At 57.8% G+C, this 19426-nt stretch overlaps 1 protein-coding gene across 1 annotated transcript in view; it reads right to left on the reverse strand.

Annotated features, from left to right (window-relative positions):
* Window positions 1-859: 859 nt before the first annotated feature.
* SCN4A (sodium voltage-gated channel alpha subunit 4) overlaps window positions 860-19426 on the reverse strand; it is a 41429-nt gene continuing 22862 nt past the window's right edge. The window contains exons 13-25 of the mRNA XM_010955978.3: window positions 18444-18617; window positions 17291-17647; window positions 12585-13073; window positions 10596-10728; window positions 9623-9777; window positions 8909-9082; window positions 8668-8790; window positions 7084-7362; window positions 6752-6805; window positions 6401-6538; window positions 5797-5901; window positions 4890-5160; window positions 860-4063 (exon numbers count right to left, since the gene is read on the reverse strand). Of these exons, the coding sequence (XP_010954280.2) occupies window positions 2838-4063; window positions 4890-5160; window positions 5797-5901; window positions 6401-6538; window positions 6752-6805; window positions 7084-7362; window positions 8668-8790; window positions 8909-9082; window positions 9623-9777; window positions 10596-10728; window positions 12585-13073; window positions 17291-17647; window positions 18444-18617 (3678 nt within the window). The 3' untranslated portion in view covers window positions 860-2837. The remainder of the gene's footprint in view (window positions 4064-4889; window positions 5161-5796; window positions 5902-6400; window positions 6539-6751; window positions 6806-7083; window positions 7363-8667; window positions 8791-8908; window positions 9083-9622; window positions 9778-10595; window positions 10729-12584; window positions 13074-17290; window positions 17648-18443; window positions 18618-19426) is intronic.

Here is a 19426-nt window from a genome sequence, read left to right on the forward strand (position 1 = left end):
GAGAAGGGGCCTCCCCACCCCAGGGAGGAGAGTTAGCATCCTGGCTGAAGGCACAGAGAACCCTGCAGGGGTCTGGACCCCTCTCGCCCACAGGCAAAGAGAACTGCAGGATGGAAAGGGGCCTCAAGGACATGGCTGAGGGACATGGCTAAGGGACGTTGGGGGTGGCCTGTGGGTGCACTTCCCCAGCCCCCAGGGGTGCTAGGTAACCTCAGGACCCAGGAAAAGGGGACACAGAAATCCTGAAAGGGACTAAGTATTTACTAGTTTGGAGGAATACAGCGCTGGCTATCAGAAATCAAGGTGTAGACAACAAAATTATACCTAAAATTCTATTTTACCCACGAGGATTGTGGACTGAGCTCACTACATTATATTACTCTTTGTCATAAATCCATGGGGTCCTGGGGTTCTCTGGGGTCAGGGGTCAGAGGCAGCATCCTGGGGGGACTGTATCTCCGAGGAGAGGGAGGGGCCCGTCATGTGCCCACAGGCACCTTAGGGCCTTGGGGTTGGGGCCAGAGAAGTGAAAGGGGCTTCCAGAGAGGAGGGGCTGGGGTTCAGGTCCCAACACCTATTTCCTGGGTGCTGTCATGGGTGGGGAGAGGGCGTATGGCGCTGACGGTTAGGGGAAGGTGGCACTTGGACCCCAGCCTCTTGGCTGGAGCCCTAGCCTCCTTTTGGAGGGGGGCAGGAGACAGCCAGAGAAGGGATCTGGGGCCCTCCTTCTCCCAACTCCCCAACCCCTCGCAGCTCCCCACTTCTCCCCAACTTGGCTCCAGGTCCCTTCAGCCCTTCTGGCTGTCCTCAACTTCCGGCGATGTCTGCTCACAGAGGCACAGAGGAAGAAGCCCACGTGTTAGAGGCACCAGGGGGAGGTTTATTGTAAGAACTGTACAAAGGGGCCTGTCCGCTGGCCTGTTCCCACCCGGACAGGGCGCCAATGGGTGTGGGTCTGCAGGGGAGGAGGCCGCAGGCAGGGGGAGGCCTGGACCCTGCTCAGTGACACTGGGTCTGCAATCTGTACCGGGCCGATGGATGGTATCCCGACCAACAGAGGCTGAGGCTCTTTGGGCCACGCAAGTCTGGAGCATGAGGAGGAGGGAGCGGCAGCGGGCTGGGTGTGGGTCAGGGAGGCGGCTGAGCCCTCCAGGATGAACCTTCTGAAGGAAGAGCCAAGAGGAGACAGAAGGGGTGGGGGCTCCTCCAGGGAAGCATGGAGGGCCGGCGAGGAGGCCGTGAGCAGGGCAGAGGGGAGGGCTCCGGCCAGTGCGCACACAGACACACGCACATGTTGTTTTGGAGGTTTTGCTGCTTCCTGAGTTTTAATCAAACTGTTCACAAGAAACAAGAAGAAAAAGAAGAGGAACTAAGGGCAACAGGGGACTCAACGTGCAAACCTTACCACAAGTGTTCACACTTACAGGCACACACACACATGGACATGGACAGGCCTGCACAGAAAACACACACACATAGACACACACCAGTCAGAAACTACGGGGCACACTGCCACACAGATACACAAATGTACCCTTACACACATGCATACACAGGCTCCATGAGACACAGTGGTACACACACACACACACACACGCGGGTAGACACACAGCATGAAGCAGACACACAGGCGCACACACAGGTGAGTATATCCAGTGACCCCTGAGCCGGGGTCTCATCCCCTCCTCCGAGCTGGGCCTCGTCTGTTCTCAGGAGGCGGCCAAGGCCTGGCACTGCCATCCCCGGGGCAGAAGTGCCGCCTGGCTTTCCAGGCAGCAGGAAGCTGGAAGGTTGGGTCTGAGCCAGGTGAGTGGTGCCTGCCCCGTGCTGAAATCTCTAACATGGGCTCAACTAGAACTTTCTTTGGATCATTTTGAGGAGGGGAGAAGGATGAGGAAGGAGGATGAGAGGGGGGTGGGGGGGATGAGGAGGAGACCTCTAGGGCTGGTGAGGCTGCCAGGACCCTCAGTGGTGCTGACGGGGAGGGAGGAACGGAGGGGACGGGGATCATCTTCCTGAGCACCAGGGCCCCTGGCCCCACCCCAGCTCTGGGGGCTCAGGCCAAGAAAGCCCCCAGTGCAGCAATAACACTGGCAGGACCCAAGCTGCACCGCCCATCCGTGCTTCCTAGGAAAAGACAGTTCCCAAGTGGACTCCTCCCTTTTGCCCTTCCCCCAGCAGCCAGCCAGGGGAGCCGGGACCTGGAAAATGGACAAATCAGGAAAGGGTTTCAGGGGCCTCAACCCAGCACGATGTGTCAGGATCCAGCGGCCCATCAGGTTTGTGGAGCCATTTCTGGACCAGTGATGTTTCCCTCTTTCAGGGAATTCCTGAGCTGGCAGAGCAGAGCCGCATCCCAGAGTCAGGGGAGGGCTGGCAGGCCCTGAGGTCAGGTGTCTGCTCTCACTGAGGTTAAGACGACTTTGTCCGGGATGGGCTGGGGGACCTGAGCCACTTCCTGGGGAGAGGTCAGTAGCCCTTAAGACTCTGGTGGTAGGAGGGCAGCCAATCCTTCCATCACAGGCCAGCTCCTCCCCAAGTAGGGGACAGAGATCCGGATGTTCTGACCTCCCCCAGGGCCATGAGGAGGGCAGCAGGGCCCACGAGGAGGTGAGAACAATTTGAAGGTAAAATCATGGAGGCAGAGGCCTCAGGCCCAGAGTGGAGCCTTCAGGTACAATTCCCATTATCCACGGCCTGGGTGACAGCCCCAGCATGGCCAAATCCTGTCCCCGACAGGGAGCTGGGTCAGTCCCAGACTCAAAGCCCTAACTCCCTCAGCGGGCAGGCACCACCGGGGAGCTCTGGGGCTGTGCCAGGCTCCTCACCGTCGCCTGCTAGACAAGAGACTCTTTGACCCCTGGGCGCACCGTCTGCCCCAGGGGCGGGGAGGGAGGGAGGGCAGCGTCTGAGGGGCTGATGGGCATGAGCCCCATGGCAGGTCCGGAGTCCCCAGTGGAGCCCCTCTCCTCCCCCTTGCTCTGCACACTGCTGTTCCCGTTCTCACGGCCATACATCTTGCTCATGGTGTTGGCAATCAGCCCCTCCTTCTCGGGGGCCCCATCGCTGCTGCCGTCCTGGCTGTGGCGGTACATGTAGGACGCCTGTTTGACGGAGCGCTGGAGCAGGTGCCGGCGGTAGGCCCTCTGGATCTTGATGGCGCACACTTCCTCTTGCTTCCTCTTGAGGGTGGTGGTGATGGGCTCGTAGGAGACCTTGGAGGGGTTGGCCGCCATGAACTTCTCCTCCATGGTCTCCTTGAGGGCATCCATCTCCCCAGAGTCGCCCAGGACCTCTTTGGTCAGGGCGAAGAGGATGTCCAGGCAGTGGATCTTGTCCCCTGGCACCATGGGCAGGTCCATCGTGATGAGCTTGATCTTGTTGGGCTTGGCAATCCTCAGCGGCTCCTGCAGGGTGTCCACAAAGTCGGAGAGTCGGCTGTAGTCAATGAACTGCGTGGCGTCAGGGTCAAACTTCTCCCAAGTCTCATAGAACATCTCGAAGTCATCCTCCCCGAGAGGCTCGCTGCTCTCCTCAGTGGCCACGTTGAAGTTCTCCAGGATGATGGCGATGTACATGTTGACCACGATGAGGAAGGAGATGATGATATAGCTGCAGAAGAAGCAGATGCCGATGGAGGGGTTGCCGCAATCGCCCCTGACGCTGGTGCCTGGGTTCTCCAGGGTGGGGTCACAGTCAGGGGGCCCGCTGTTGAGGATGGGGTTGAGGAGTCCATCCCAGCCAGCCGACGTGGTGATCTCGAAGAGGCAGATGATGCTGTTGCCGAAGGTCTCAAAGTTAAACATGTCATCGATGCCGGACTCCTTCTTGACGTAGGCAAAGTTGGACATGCCGAAGATGGAGTAGATGAACATGACCAGGAAGAGGAGGAGGCCGATGTTGAAGAGCGCGGGCAGCGACATCATCAGGGCAAAGAGCAGTGTCCGGATGCCCTTGGCCCCACGGATCAGCCTCAGGACGCGCCCGATCCGCGCCAGGCGGATCACACGGAACAGCGTGGGTGACACGAAGTATTTCTGGATCAGGTCGGAGAGCGCGAGTCCTGCAGGGAGGAAGTGGTGAGGACGGCTGCCCTCCGGATGGGAGGCTGGGTTGGGGAGCGGGGAGCATGCACGGCTCAAGGGGGCCCTGGCCAGGTGCGCTCGTCCCTGGGGAGGGTCAGGAGAAGCCCAGCGCTCAGAGCACAGCCCGAATGGCCTGACCCATTAGGCTCTCCCAGAGGTCGTGGGGCCCAGGGCTCCAGCTTTGCCCTGACACGGCTGCATGGAGGTAGGATGTGCCAAAGTGGGTGTTGTGAGGGGAAGGCCCATTCCCTGGCTCCTTGCGGAGGCCATAGATAACAGTGAGAGGACACCTATGGGCATGTGACTGCAGGCATGTCACGTAACTGGCTTGGGACTCAGTTTCCTCATCTGTAAAATGGAGGCGACAACTGTACCAGCCTTGGGGCATTGTTATATACAACTAGCGAGCTAATACCCATGAAGGGCATGGCACAGCGTCAGTCAAGTCATAAATGATCAATAGGTGGTAGCTAGTTACTATAATAATTACACACGCATCCACGCACTTGTCTTATGTGTATGGATACTGGAAGCGTCTTACGTTTTTCACGAAGCACATGGGCATCTGAGTGTGCAGCTACTAGTCAGGTAAATGTTTCTTGAGGTGTATTCATGTGTGTACAGGTGACAGGCTGCCTGGGAGCCCACCATATATGCCTTTGTGCATTAAGCATAGACGCCAGGTGCACACGCACTTGTGTGTGTGTGTGTGTGAGCACTCCAGGTGCACGAGCTGGGATGTGGACATGAGGATGGGAGCACCGAGCCTTCCTGAAGGACTCAGCCCCATCTGGCCCTGCTCACCCACAATGGACAGGATGACAACCACGAAGTCAAAGATGTTCCAACCGATGGTGAAGAAGTACTGGCGCAGGGCGAACATCTTGAGCACGCACTCGCCCGTGAAGACGATGATGAAGACCATGTTGATTTTGTACAGGATATCCACCTTGAGCTCGCTCTGGTCGTCCGTCTCCACCATCATGGTGACCATGTTGAGGCAGATGAGGATCATGATCGTGATGTCGAATACCTGCTTTGTCACAAGGTCGTAAACCATGCCCTGGATCTTGTTCTGCAGCAGGGAAGGGAGTGCAGGGATGCACGTGGGGGGTGTGGGCAGCAGCAGTCAGGGCAGGACAGGGACCAGCAGGACAGGACAGCAGGACAGAGAGAGAGGGAGGTGGGGAGGGAGAAGGAGAGAGAGAAGGTGTCAGGGCTGGTGGTGGAGTTGGCCAGGGCAGGGAGGGGAGCCCCACCAGACAGGCCATTCCATGGGCTCTGTGGGCATCCTTCCTCACTCTGGGACCTTTCCTCCCATCAAGGTCCCCCAACAACACCTCATCCTTCTCCCAAAGTCACTGCTCCCTGGGGGGGCTGTGTGGACATCCTCCACCTCCCTCTTGGAGGGGACCTTGACCCAGAGGCCACCAGTGGAGGAGGTAGACATTAGGGGGCTGTGCAGGTCTGAGTAAGGAGTAAACCAATGGCCAGAGTTTATCAGGCAGCTGCTGCGTATGCATTAAGTATCTGTACAGTTACAAAGAGGCACCCCTCCCAGCAGCTGGACCCAACTTTCCTGTAGGTGGACCCAGCCTCATGCCAGGGACACAGCCTAGTGGGCAGAGCACAGACTGCATTTTGCCCCCTTGGCCCCCTTGAGCAGGAGCCTCATATAGGCTGCAGTGGGAGGGGCCTGGAAGGTTGGTACCTGGGGCCGGGGAATTGGCTTCTGGGGCTTCTTGGAGCCAAGCTTCTTCATGGCGTTATAGTATTTCTTCTGTTCCTCCGTCATGAAGATGTCTTTCCCTCCAAAGTATAGTGGGATGGGGCCCGTAAGTTTGGGGAAGTCCCCCTTCTTGGCTTCCAGGACTTCCCTACCTCAGGCACCACCCTTAAAGCAGCCCCCACCCCAGCTGAGGGGAATGGTGGGAAGGGGGAGGGGGACCTGGAGGGGACAGAGACAGGCAAGGGGAGGGGGGAGAGAGGAAGAGGAAGGGGGGCTGAGGGGTCCAGAGAGGGGAGACGAGGAGAGGGGAGTGGGTGGCAGACAGAGGGAAGGGGCCTCGCAGCCTGCTTTGGGCCACCTTCCATCAGCACCTTGTTGGGTCCCTGGAAGGGGCCAGCAAGTTAGGTGGCATGAACCTCATTTTGTAGATAAGGAAACTGAGGTTCACGGCCATGTCTGAACCCAGGCTTGCTGCCTCAGTCAGGCCACCGGTGACAGCAGAGTACTGAGGCAGCTTTTGTGAACACATGGAGGAAGGAGTGGACGAAGGGAGGGAGGAGGCAGGGGGCCAGGGTCGGATACTCATCTTCTTCTTCTGCTGGTTGAAGTTGTCGATGATGACACCAATGAAGAGGTTGAGGGTGAAGAAGGACCCGAAGATGATGAAGATGACGAAATAGAGGTACATGTAGATGTTCACCTCGTACTGCGGCTGCTCCCCCTGCTGCAGAGGCCACAGGATGGGATGGATTGCTGGGTGGGCTGAGGGTACATGCTGCCTGCTCCCTGCTCCCCGTTTCACAGTGGGCCAATCCACCCCTAGTCTGCAGGCCCTCAGGGGCTCCTGAGTAGGTGGTATGAGGTGGCGATGGGTTTGGAACCTCTCCCCTGGCTCACTCACCAGCCACATTGCAGAGACTCCACCCCCCCCACTTACCTCCCGGGAGTCCACGGCTGCATACATGATGTCCATCCAGCCCTTGAAGGTGGCCTAAGAGAGTGTGGTTGGGTGTGAGGAGAGGGGCAGGTCCTGGCTTCCATCATCCATGAGTTTCCCTCCCTTTCCCAGCCTGGTCCTCGCCAGAGGCTGCCTGCTCCGAGCCCCACTGGGCAGGCATCAGAGACCAGAGAGGTCTAAACACTACCTCAGGGTCCCACAGCCCTGGAGGCAGGTTGGGTGGCCCCCTAAAGAGGAGTGGCAGTGGGCTCAGGTACAATGAGAATGCAGGGGTACCTCCACCACCACCAGGGGCAGCAGGTCACACTCACCACCTGCAGGAGGGAGAGGTAGCCTAGACCCACGTTGTCATAGTTGACCTTGATGTTGAGCCAGCGGACCTGGCCTGTGTGCATCAGGCTCTCGCACTCAGATTTGTTGTTGACTTCGGAGATGTCGAACCTCTCGGAGGTGGTGGTATTCATGCAGTAGTAGAACTTGCCGGCAAACAGGTTGACACCCATGATGCTGAAGATGAGCCAGAAGATGAGGCAGACAAGCAGCACATTCATGATGGAGGGGATGGCTCCCAGGAGGGCGTTCACCACCACCTGGCGGCCGGGGATCGGGGTCAGTGTCTGAACTGCCCCCAGGCAGGTGGGGATACCCGGTCTCCTCTGGGAGAGGGCTCCCCATCCACACTAACCAAGGGACCAGGCAGATTTGGACCTTGCTACTCAGGGAGGGCTTCCTAGAGGGGGCCCGATCTGAGCCAAGCCTGAGGGAGAAGTCTGCTGGGCTTTACATGGCGGTAGGGGAGGAGGTAAGCAAGGAGGAGGGTAGGGGGTTGCCGGCCTGGTGGCTGAAGAGATCTCTCTGCTTGGCTGGAGCCATCAGCCCAGAGTGGTGGGCTGGGCTTCTCTGGAAGCAGCCCGGCCACGGGTCACCAGGCAGGAGACAAACACTCTTTCCTCGGCCCCCATAGGAAACTCAGTCCCCGTGACCCAGCCCCCTGCTTATCTGCTCACAGGAGTAGAGACACAGACACAGAAAAGAAGCCAGTAGGGTCTTTGAAGCTGTAGGACCCCTGGGACCGGAGCCCTGTGCCCCACCAGCTCTGGCCACCAAGGCCAACCTCATTATTTCAGGCTGGGCTAAATCTGAGAACTGTCTGTTTTCAAGGAGAAGCTGGTTCAGGACCTCCAGACAAAGTGGGTGGCACAGGCCTGGTGATGCCCAGGGGAGCTCTATTCCTGGCTGGGGCAACAACCAGCTGTGTGGCCATGGCCAGGTCATTTCCCCCCAGCTGGGGGCAGTGGGTCCCCGGCTCTGGGGATGGGAGGGCCCAGCACTGGATGGCCTCTCACATGAACATGAGGGAGCCCCCAGGCTGAGTGCCCTGCTGGCCTGCAACCAGCTCTTCATGGAGCTCTGTCCCTCCAGAGTGGGTCTTGTTCCTAACAGAGCTCCCTTGGCTGGGGAAGTCCCACTGGTCTTGCCCCAACCCTGTATTTACCTGTCACTTCCGCCCTCAAGGGCCTGAGGGAAGGGTGGGCAGGCTCAGAGCCCTGGGGGCCCCAGTCTGAGGCTGGGGAGGGACACCTATAAACCCACAGACCTGCTTTCCTTCCTCTCCTCTGGCCTGGGTGCCCTCAGGCCCCTCCTGGGAGCTGCTGCAGCCTCTACTGCCCCCAGTGGTGGCAGAGATGAGCTAAGGAGAGGGGCTGAGGGCAGGAATGGGCACTTGGCCTGGTGTGGGAGGATACCTGTGGGTCTCCAAATCTGGCCTTCAGCAGAGCCCTGGGCCCATGCCTCCCCCGGTGGTGGCCGGAGTACAGACACGCCCCCTGCACCTTGCCCTGCAGTGGCTGCTCCCTTAGTCCTTAGCCCTGCTTGGAATTCCCTTCAGCACCCACCCTCATGCCCTCGAATCTGGACAGTGCCCTCAGGGGACGCAGGGCCCGCAGCGTCCGCAGGGATTTGATGGCTCCCAGCTCCGAGTAGCCCAGCCAGTTGGCCACCAGACTGATGATAGAGACCTGTAAAGGGAGGGTGGGGTAGTCAGGGAGTGCAGGGCCTGACCAGGCTGCCTTAGGTCATTGGCCAAAAGGACAGCCTCCAGATTGGGCGGTGGGGCCAGGGGTGGGGCGGACTCACATCCACAATGAGGAAGTCGAGCCAGCACCAGGCGTTGGTAAAGTACACCTTGAAGCCGTAGGCCACCCACTTGAGCAGCATCTCCAAGATGAAGACATAGGTGAAGACCTTGTCTGCATACTCCAGGATGGTGCGGATGACTCGCCGCTGCTCGATATAGATGTCCTCGAAGGCCTGGGGGCACCAGAGGGGCGGGGTGACCGGGGCCCGGAGGCTGGGGCAGCAGCCACCCTGCCTGATGCTGCTGGTTCCCAGGAGTCTGGCACTGGGCCTGGGTTGTGGGGGGTCCAGGCTGGTGGCATCCCCTAGACTCCCCACACCCATCAAGGGGGTGAGCCAGTGAGTTTCCCAGTGCGAAGAAGCCCCTCGCCTCCTCTTTCCCAGGCCTAATCATAGTAACACTCAATAGTCTGCTGGGGGGGTCACAGTGACATATCCTGCCCCTCAACCCCACAGTCGCGGGGTCTTCCCCGCCTGCCGCCTGGTCGGGACCTGGTAACTGGGGATGCATGCAGAGTCAGAGCCCATCTGTCTCAAAAAAAAAATCAGTACATTCTACACCATATCCTGGAACCACTGGTGAGTTCTTTAGGATTCTGTGGGTTCGGGGCTGTCCAGGCTGCATCCCTCCCAGGGTATGGAAAGGAGGGAGCCCCAGGAGGTCTGCTTCAGGCATGGCCCCTGCCCGTGCCCGTCCCCTGGGGTGGTGCCTACCAAGGCTCCACTGCTGAGCAGGATCATGAAGACAATGAAGGTTTCGAACCAGTTGTGCTCGACAATCTTGAAGCAGGCCCTGCGGAGGGTCCACCACATCTTCCCTCGGCCCTGGGAGATGTCCACATAGAGGCAGGGAAAGCGTTGCACACAGGCTTGGGGAGGGAAGGCAGCAGGGGTACCACGTCACAGGCCTGGGGGCTGCCTTAGGACGCACAGTCAGCCTGTTCCTGACACCTGCCCAGGATGCCCACCCCCCAGACTAGGGGCCCCTTCTTCCAACACCTGTCTCTGGGTTCTCTGCTGCCAGTTGGAAATGGGTGAGAAGTAGGGCAGTCCAGCCCCACCCCTCACATGGGGGCCTCAGGCCCTCCCTCCACAGCCCACTCCAGCCATGTGTCACCCGCTGCCCGGGATGGACGTGCAGAGACACGTTCCAGAGCGCAGGGGTGCAGGCCACCAGCGCAGGTAACCATCAGCTGTCCCCACCCTTCCCCACCTTGCCCAGGTAGCCTTCACTTTGCACAATCCAGGCCCTCTGGGTAAAATGTTCCTGAAGGGCTGGGCAGGCCTCTCTCTGGAAGATGAAGCCGGGGAGGAGGATGATGGTCTTAGAGCAGCCATTGCTCAGCACCTGCTTCATGCTGGCCACACTCAGGGCTCACAGGGGTTCTGCACAGCAGCCCACAGGGCTGACACTGCACACACTTGGGGTCAGGGGTCAGGGATTCAGAGGCATCCTCAGCTCTGACACTGCTTCCTGGGGTTGTATTCTCCTAGGGTGCAGCAAGGCAGGGTAGCATTAAGGGAAGGAGGCCCTGTCTGCTTTTGTGATGTGCGTGTCCCTGTGATGTCCCCAAGGAGGCAATGAGTTGGGGCTAGGGCTGTTCCCGCCTTGGGCCCTAGCCTGACCTGTCCCTTTTGGCGTCTGCTGCGCTCGGGGAGGCAAGTAGGGATGCACGTGTGGGCTCACCCTCCGTGAAGCACTCCTCAGGCTGCTCCCCATCAGGGTTCTCTTCGGCCTGCTCCTCGGGGTCCTCCTCAGGGGGCTTGTAGTCGGCAGTGCTGCAGACGGAGGAGTTCCCATCCAGGGGCTGCAGCGGCTTCTGCAGGGGCCACAGGGTCACATGACCCCTGGGTCCTCCCACCAGGTGGGGCCGAGGAAGTCAAGATGGGAGAGCAGAATGGAGAAGGGAAGGAGGGGACGAGGAGACTCATTCATCTATTCATTCATTCACTCAATTCATCCATTCATTCATTCACTCAATTCTGGATTATGGAGCCAGCACTGGGCCCTTTGCAGAAGAAGCACAGTGACTGAGGCAGCTGTGGTCCAGCTCTCATGGCCCTTAGGTTTGGAGTGGGACAGGGAGGAGGCTTAGGGAGGGAAGCGGGTCAGGATGGAGCTGGGGCTGCCACAGCCTGCAGATAATGGAGGATGGTGCCCCCAAGGTCTGAGCCTTTCCATCCTCAGGGCCTGTTTGGCTGAGGAATCCAGAAAGGATGGAAATTTTTCCATAGCAGAAGTTCCAGCCTGAGGCCAAGAGCACCTGATGGGAGTGGGGTCGGGCAGAGGTGGGGCTGGGGCTCCAGTTTGGCCAGGCCTCCCCCACCTCCTCCTGGTGCTATTCCAGGCCAGCCTCCTGGCCCCAGCTTCCACTCCTCAGGGGGCCCCTTCGTGGCTCAGGTGGTGGGGGGAGGCCCCTGAAAAGGAAGATGGACAGGGTAGGCTGGGGAGCAGCTCCCAGAATGGTGACCAGAAAACTAGGGAGGTCCCTGTGCCCAGCTGACAGAAAGGGAAACAGAGGCACCGGGTGTTAAGTCAGGCCGGGCACCCACTGAGCCACTTGCCCTGCTCGTTGCCTGTGCACCGCAACCCTCAGAGTCCCTGGGAGCCACGCTCGCTGCACCCCCCATACACACAGAGTCCTCAGAGCCTTGGCCCTGGGTGCTCTCCAGCCGTCCTCCACCTCTGCTCCTCTTACCGAGGTTGGTGCCACGTTTCCCAGGGTATTTATAGCTTGGCAGGCACCCAGCCCCCTGGTAAGTCAGCATGCCACGAATTTGGGGGGAATAAGGAGTCAAGAGCTTTCAGGCCAAAGTTTATTCAGGCTCTGGTGCCCAGCTAGGCCCAGGGCCATAGGGTGGGGGTGGGCAGGGGACCCTGTCCTAGCTTATGTGATAGTCCGTCCCCTGCCAGAGCTGGAGGGTGGGCGAGGGGCCTCAGAGTCAGCTCCCCTGAGAGGTCCAGGCAAAGCCCAGCCTCAGCCTGAGCTTCTGGGAGGCGACTGCCAGTTCTATGCCCACTCTCGTAGAGGAGGGGCATCTCAGCCCAGCAGCAGGTGCCCTGCACAGGCGGCCTAGGTGGCTCAGGGCTCCTGCTGAGGCTGCACACCAGCTCTCTGTTCTGATTGTACCCAAGGCAGGGGGCCCTTGACCCCTCTCCTCAGAGTCCTCAGCCCAGACCTGGCATTTTGGCCCATGCTTGGAGGTTGGCACCAGCCCCTAAACAGAAGTAGATGATAACGGCAAGGACTTGGCTGGGGTTTCAAGCCCAGAGCAGGATTAAGAGAGGCCTCGAGTTCCAGCCCTCGAGCTGAGGTGCCACAGGTAAGAACATCCTGTCCAAGAGCGCCACCTGGTGGTGAGAGGGGACCCAGGCGGAGTTGTGGGGCAGGAGTGAAGGGAGGGGCCTGGGGTATTAGGACAGGCAGGACAGATCAGAATAATTGTATTAGTAACAGTCCTAACAGTCACCATTCACAGAGCACTGACTATGTGCTTTGCACACAGCATCTCATCTAATGCTCACAGTAGTGCCACAAGGTAGATACCATTACCCCATTTTACAGATGGAGAAACAGGCTTAGAGAGGATGGGTGACTTGCCCAAAGTCACACAAAAATATGAAGTCGTGTCTGTGACCCTTGACCCCTCGAACCAGGCCCTGCGACGGGCTCACCTTGCCATCCTCAGGCTCTGAGAAAGTGTCAGTTTCCTCCTCCGTGGGCATCTCCAGGTCGGACTCCTCGGAGGCGATGGGCACGTGGATGGTCAGGTAGGGGTTGTTGATGAAGTTGAGGTGGTCTAGCTCGATGCTGGGGGGAGGGCCGTCAACCAGGCCCACGTGATTCAGGATGTGATTGTCCTTCTTGAGGTCCTTGTCACCTTCCTCGGGCGGCGGCTCCTTCTTCTCTTCCTCGGGGGCACTCTCCCCAGCCTCGCCGGCCTCGCCGTCCTCCCCAATCCCCCCGAGGCTCAGCATGATGTCCTTGGGGCTCAGGATCTTGCCATGCAGCAGCCCCATGAGGAAGGCTTTGGCGAAGCCGATGCCCCATGTGATGCGTGCGATGGCAATCTGCAGGTTGTTCATCTCGCCATCCTCGTCCGAGGCCGCCAGGCTATCGGCGCTGAAGGAGCTGAGCAGCAGGGCCAAGAAGAGGTTCAGGACCTGGGGAGCAGGGGGTGGGGGGATCCTGAGCTCAGCCTCTGGGCTCCTGAGGGTGCCACCTTCAGCCATTGCAAGGGTCCATGAGCCTCCCGATCAGACCTACCACGTGTTGGCCATCGATGAGGATGTCACCCAACAGAATCCTTACAACTGCTCATGGAGGTGAGGAGTGTTACCATCACGCCCACTTTACAGATGAGGGAACTGGGGCTTGGGTACATGATAGGACTCTGCCAACCAAGATGAAGGCAGGGTTTGGGGAGGCCCACAGGGTGACAGGGATGATTTCTATGACTGTCCTCCACCTCCACTGCCAGGGGAAGCAGAATGAAAAACAGGGCTCATGCGTCCAAGCTTCCAGGACTTATTGGGAACCTGAATCTTTTGAGCCTTCTTCTCTCGTCTAAGTGGGACTCTTAATAGACCCTGTGCTCCCTGGTGCTCGGATATATGTCCCCTGTTGCTGTGGAAGGGGCATCTGACCTACTGCTATTCACCTCCTATTTTTCCTTTGGGGTTCTCTGCTCTACCTGGTCCTTTACTCTTATATCCCACTGAAAGGGACTTAAGAGGCTACTGATCTACCCCACTAACTTTATTTTCTATCAGACAGAAATTTGCTGAGCCCTTCCCACTGTGTGCAGGAGCAAATGGCCTCAGTTTGCTCCCAGCCCAGAGACAGACATGTGATCAAACACAATGCAGTGGGTTTGCATGGAAGTAGAGACTGGGGTGCCTGAGCTTCGAAACCATGCTGCTTGACCTTGAACCTCAGGTTACTAGCTATGTGTCCTGAGGCAAGTCATATCACTGCTCTGTGCCTCAGTTTCCTCATCTGTAAAATTGGGATGATTTCTGTGCCTACCTCCTCACGTTGTTGTGACGATTAAAAGGTCATACAAGTGGTGCACACAGTAGGCACTCAAAACATTTTGACTGTTATGTGTGCAATAGCAGAAGACTCTGCAAGGTACAGAGAGGAGTGCAATGAACTCCGAGGCCAGCTAAGCATTTTATTAATAAGGAAACTGGGTCCCAGAGAGGCGGAGTGACTTTCCCTAGGACACACAGCACATTCAGAACTAGCATCCAGGTTTCCAGTCATTGTACAACTTTAGAGGATAACATTTATTTAGACTACAATGTGAATGGCCACCCCAGAGTTTGCACAGTGCAGCGGCCCTGCCTTCCACAGCCCACACTCCAGGGCAGTGAGAAAGAAGGTGCAGCCTGGCTAGGGTGGGGGTCCTGGCTCCTGTCAGCCAGAGGCAGGTCTTACTCTGGGGGCCTGGGGCATGACTGGTGTGTGAGTGGATGTGAGGAATCAGGCCAACTGTACTGCTGTTTTCTATAGGACTTGAATATCCTCTGATTTGGGTATCTGCAGGCATCCTGGAACCAATCTCCCAAGATACCAAGGGGCGACTGCCTCCTTTGACTGTCTTCTCCACCTGTCTCACTACCTGCTTTTCACCAGTGTCCTCCAAGGTCTTTTTGTCATTGTCTTAACTATCATGTTGGCATAATATCTTTAAACTATGTATATTCTGTAATGTATATCTTTTCTCTCTGGGAAGATGTGCTGGGGGGATTCATTCCCATCTCCACGCCTTCTAGCTGCTTTTCTGCCTTTGCCCCCCACCAACATTTACTGATCTTTCTTTCCTTCTCTGGGGGGAGGTGTCCAGTTGCCAGAAACACATCTGAGATGGGAATTAGCTGCTCTCTGGGTCAGCAGGGTTTGCACACGGCTCCTGCCCAGGACAGAAATAGCTGCTTCAGGCAAGGCGTGGGGGGGGGGTTGGAGGGAAGGGGGGTGGACCTCATGTTTCCCCGGGGGGCTCTGAAGGGTGGGTTACCTATGACCTGGTCATTTCCTCTCCTTCACTGTAGCCCCAAGGAAGTGCTGGAGTGTCATGGATGCAGGGGACCTGGGTCCCCACACTCCCTGGCAGGTGTCCCAGTGCCCTCTGGCAGACACTTGCTTCCATGAGGCCTGGGAAGGTGGTGGGCGGGGACAGTGCCCAAGGAGCTGACAGTGCCACCTCCCTCAGCCGCTTCGCTCCCTTCGAGCAAAGTGGGAGAGCCACGGAGCTGGGCTGGAAAACAGTGTCAGTGGCATGTCTGTGTGAGGTTGGGGGAGGGGTGGGTGACACACAGAGCAGTTCAGTGCAGTGCAGATTGCTTGGGTTCAAATCCTGCACAGGCTACCAATGGACCTCCCTGAGCCTGTGCTTCCTCAGCTACAACAGAGACATACAGCAGCACGTCCATCCCTCATCAGGGATGGGGGTGGTGAGCATTGAGAAATCAACACAGAAAGTGCTCAGAACGCGAAATAAACATGAATAGAGGTCAGCTGTCAGCAGTGCTGTTGCTGATGCTGCCTTATGATGAGTGTCACTGCTGCCACTATTGATGCTGTTGTTAGTGGAGTTGCACAGACCCAGGTTGTTCTAGTCCGGGCTCAGTTTCACACTAGTTGTGCCTCCAGGGAGCACGGAGCCAACATTACCTGCCTCACAGGGTTACGGAGAGCCTTAGGGATAATACACGTAAAGCCCCTTGTGCTGGAACTGGCACAGGGCAGGAGCCCAACACTGGGGCAGGAGTGTGAAGATAGAGGCGGGTACCTACACTGCCACTGCTCCCAACAAGCCTGTGATGTTGGACTCCCCTGGCCTCGTGGGCCAAGCACATCACTAAGCACTTAAACATTTGTTATGTAATCGTTACGACCACCCAATGGAGTACATCACCGCCATCATTATCCCCATTTTCCTGATGAGAAAAACTGAGGCCAGAGAGAGTAAGTAACTTGCCCAAGGTTTCCTAGTCAGCAAGTAGCAAAGTGGGGGCCTAAAATGTTTTTGAGTTTACACACACACAGACAGAAACCCCCTGCAGGCCCTGTGAGTCACCCCCAAGCCCTTAAACTTGCCTTCACACACTTCTACTCAGAGTCTGCCACACACCACCCCCACTCCGAATCCTGCCCCAAAGTTCTGCTGGGGCATCTTCCCTCTCTCTCCCTGCTCCCCCAGCCCCGCATCCCAGGAACAGCCAGCCTGGGTTCTGCTGTCTAGCTGCCCCTGGGGGCTCAGGACTCCATCCCATGGTCCCCTTCTCAGTCGAGGTGACACCCCTGCCACCCATCCAACCCAGCCCCCAGCTGGAGCTCAGCGATATCTGAGAAGTGCTGACCCAGCAGCTCAAGGATTCCACCAGCCTTTGCGGAATGTGGGGACATGCGTCTTCCCACCCCCCTGTTGCCCAGGGCAGCGTTGGCCACTGCAGGGGGCAGCTGGGCCTGGCACTCCTGGCAGGGGTGACCCCCACCCGGAGAAGGGGAGGAGTCGGGTCAGGAGGGTAAGGAGAGATGCTTCCCCAGGCCCTAGCCACAGAAATTCTGGTCAGCTGGCCCACGGCCCCCAGCCCCTGCTTCTCATCTGCCCTTGCACCTCCTTCCCTGCACCATCTCCCACGCCAAGCCCGGAGCCACAGAAAGTAGCAGGATGGGTACAGTTTATGCCAACTCTGGTCCTCCCAATGCCCGGGGCCTGATTCCCAGGAAGGGAGGGTGAGAGGAGAGGAGAACAAGAGGCCCAGGAGTTCCCGGTGCCAACCCCTCCCTGGGCCTTCTTCTGTCACAGTCAGTCCTCCCGGCCACCCCATGAGGTGCCAACCATTCTTCCACGTGAAGTTAGAGAACCCAGCCAACCAGAAAGCAGTAATTAGTTCAAGGTCACACAGATGGTGAAGGAGCTGGGCCTGGAACGTAGTCAGTTTGACTCCAGGGATCATATTACTTTACCCAAAACACTAGGTTCCAACTGTGGTCCCTGGACCAGCAGCAGTAACATCTCAGTAACATGCCCCAGAATGCATGAGACATGCAGATTCCCAGGCCCCAGCTCAGAGCTGCTGCATCTGACTCTGGGGGACGGGCCCAGGAATCTAGATTTTGAGAAACCCCCAGGTGGTCCTTAATCAGGTTAAAATTTGAGAGCTGCTGGGTTAAATCACATACAGCTGCCATCTGGGGTTGGGGAGAGAGAGAAAATGGTCAAGTATCAGGGATTTCAAACAGTTCAACCTCGGAGGAAAAGGGCCCTTGGACGACAGCCTGATTTAAAGGAAATAAAGGCACAGGATAGGTTTGAACACTTGGATTTCCTGGGCGAGGGTGGGGGTGCCACCCAGCCAGCCTCACTCACCACCAGGTTGCCGATGACCATGACCATGAGGAAGACGGTGAGGCACATGGCCTGGCCGGCCACCTCCATGCAGTCCCACATGGTCTCGATCCACTCCCCACACAGGATGCGGAAGACGATGAGGAAGGAGTGGAAGAAGTCGTTCATGTGCCAGCGGGGCAGGCTGCAGTCCAAGGAGATCTTACACACACACTCCTTGTAGCTCTTGCCGAACAACTGCATGCCCACCACGGCGAAGATGAACACGATGATGGCCAGCACCAGCGTCAGGTTGCCCAGCGCCCCCACCGAGTTGCCGATGATCTTGATGAGCATGTTCAGAGTTGGCCACGACTTGGCCAGCTTGAAGACCCGCAGCTGCCGGGCAGAGGGGTGCAGGGGCCAGTGAGGCCCAGGGACTCCTGACCTAACCCCGAGGGAGCCCCATCCTTATGGGAGAAATAATGCTTTTGAGCAGCTTGAACCCCCCACCCCCTGAGGGATGCAAGACTTCAGTTTACCTCTCTGTTAAATGGAAATGCTCATAACCTACCACCCCATCCTCTTTGTGTGAGCCTTTCTTTCTTAAAGATACAGGCTAATGTATTTGCAAGTGAAATTAAATGTCAGGATTTGCTTTAACATACTCCCCCTACCATAAAAAGTTGGGGGACAGATAAAACAAGAGCTATAGAATGTTGATGGTTGTTGGAGCTGGGTGATAGGTACACAGAGGTTCACCTTACCTTCTCTATGCTTTGGTGGGTGCATGATAGGTCCCACAATAAAGTTAAAAACATAATAAAAGTGCTCCTATGGGGTGGTGGGAGAGACATTAATTCAGAGTTCCATTTCCACTACTGATGCGTTTTCTGAGCCTCAGCTCTCAGGTCTGCCCTACGGCTGCCCAAGGTCACTTAGTAGTCAAGTCCAAATGTCAGCTCCTGGACTGTCATTTTGGTCCTCCAGCAGCTCTGTGTAATAAGGGGAAGGACAATTTTCTCCCTATTTCCAGTAAGAAAGGCTCTGAGAGGTGAAGTGGTGCCCACAAGGGCAGGGGGTCCTCACTTCCAGCCCTCTGGCTTCTTGGGGGTTTCTCCACCTATCCTCTGAGCATCCCCACCCCACCCGACCCCTCCTCAGCCCGGGTCCCGGGTCCTGGGTCCTCACGCACCAGACGGAAGGAGCGGAGCACGGACAGCCCCTGCACGTTGGCCAGGCCCAGTTCCACCAGGCTGAGAGTGACGATGATACTGTCAAAGATGTTCCAGCCCTGCTGGAAGTACTCATAGGGGTCCAGGGCGATGAGCTTCAGTACCATCTCAGCCGTGAAGATGCCCGTGAAGACCTGTGGGGTGGGGTGCAGTCCCCGTCACAGAGCCTCGGGGGCACAAGAGTCTCCCGCCCTATTCCCACCTCCTGGCAGAGCCCAGGGGCTCAAGGGGAGGGCGGAAGAGCCCTGAGGTGGGTAGGCAGGTGTGTGTACGTGAGTGAGGAGCAGAACGGCCATGCCACAGGGCAGACCGGGTACCATCTAGAGCCCAGGACCCATCTGCTCCTGGCCTTGTGACCATAGGCCAGTCACTTGACTTCCTGGGGCTTCACCCCAATCATAATATTCATCACTCACAGAGTGCTATGTGGCTATGACCTCAGCAGTATCCCGATCTCTCTGAAGCTGGGCAAGATTATCACGCTTGTCCCAGAGATGAGAAATTGAGGCTCAGAGCAGTCAGCGGCAAGCTCTCGGTCATGTGCCCATATGGGAATGAGTCAGGTCTCAAACCCAGATCTTGGGGTGCTTAGTACAGTCTCTTGTCTCTACACCCTATAGCCTCTCTACCCTGGTTGGTGGGGGTTCCAGGACTCAGAAAATTTTGGTGGACTCAGAAGTCTAGGGCAGGGGCCAAAAGCGGATGAAGTTGAGGATCAGTGAGAAGCCAGAGCTGATCCCTGCAACCCCCTGACTTGGAGTTTGAGGGCTGCAGAGCCCCTGAAAGCTCCCTAGGCAGGGCCCCCCCTCCTGCCGGGCACCAGCTGCCCCGGGTCCACAGCCTGCCCAGACACATACTGAGCCCCGCCCAGGAGTTGTCCCGGCCATAGCAGGTGCCCAGACAGCAGCAGAGTGTGGGCAGGGGGTGGGCAGGCGGCGGGCCG

Source organism: Camelus bactrianus, chromosome 16 (assembly GCF_048773025.1).
Source record: "Camelus bactrianus isolate YW-2024 breed Bactrian camel chromosome 16, ASM4877302v1, whole genome shotgun sequence".
In the NCBI taxonomy this organism is placed as follows: Eukaryota; Metazoa; Chordata; class Mammalia; order Artiodactyla; family Camelidae; genus Camelus; species Camelus bactrianus.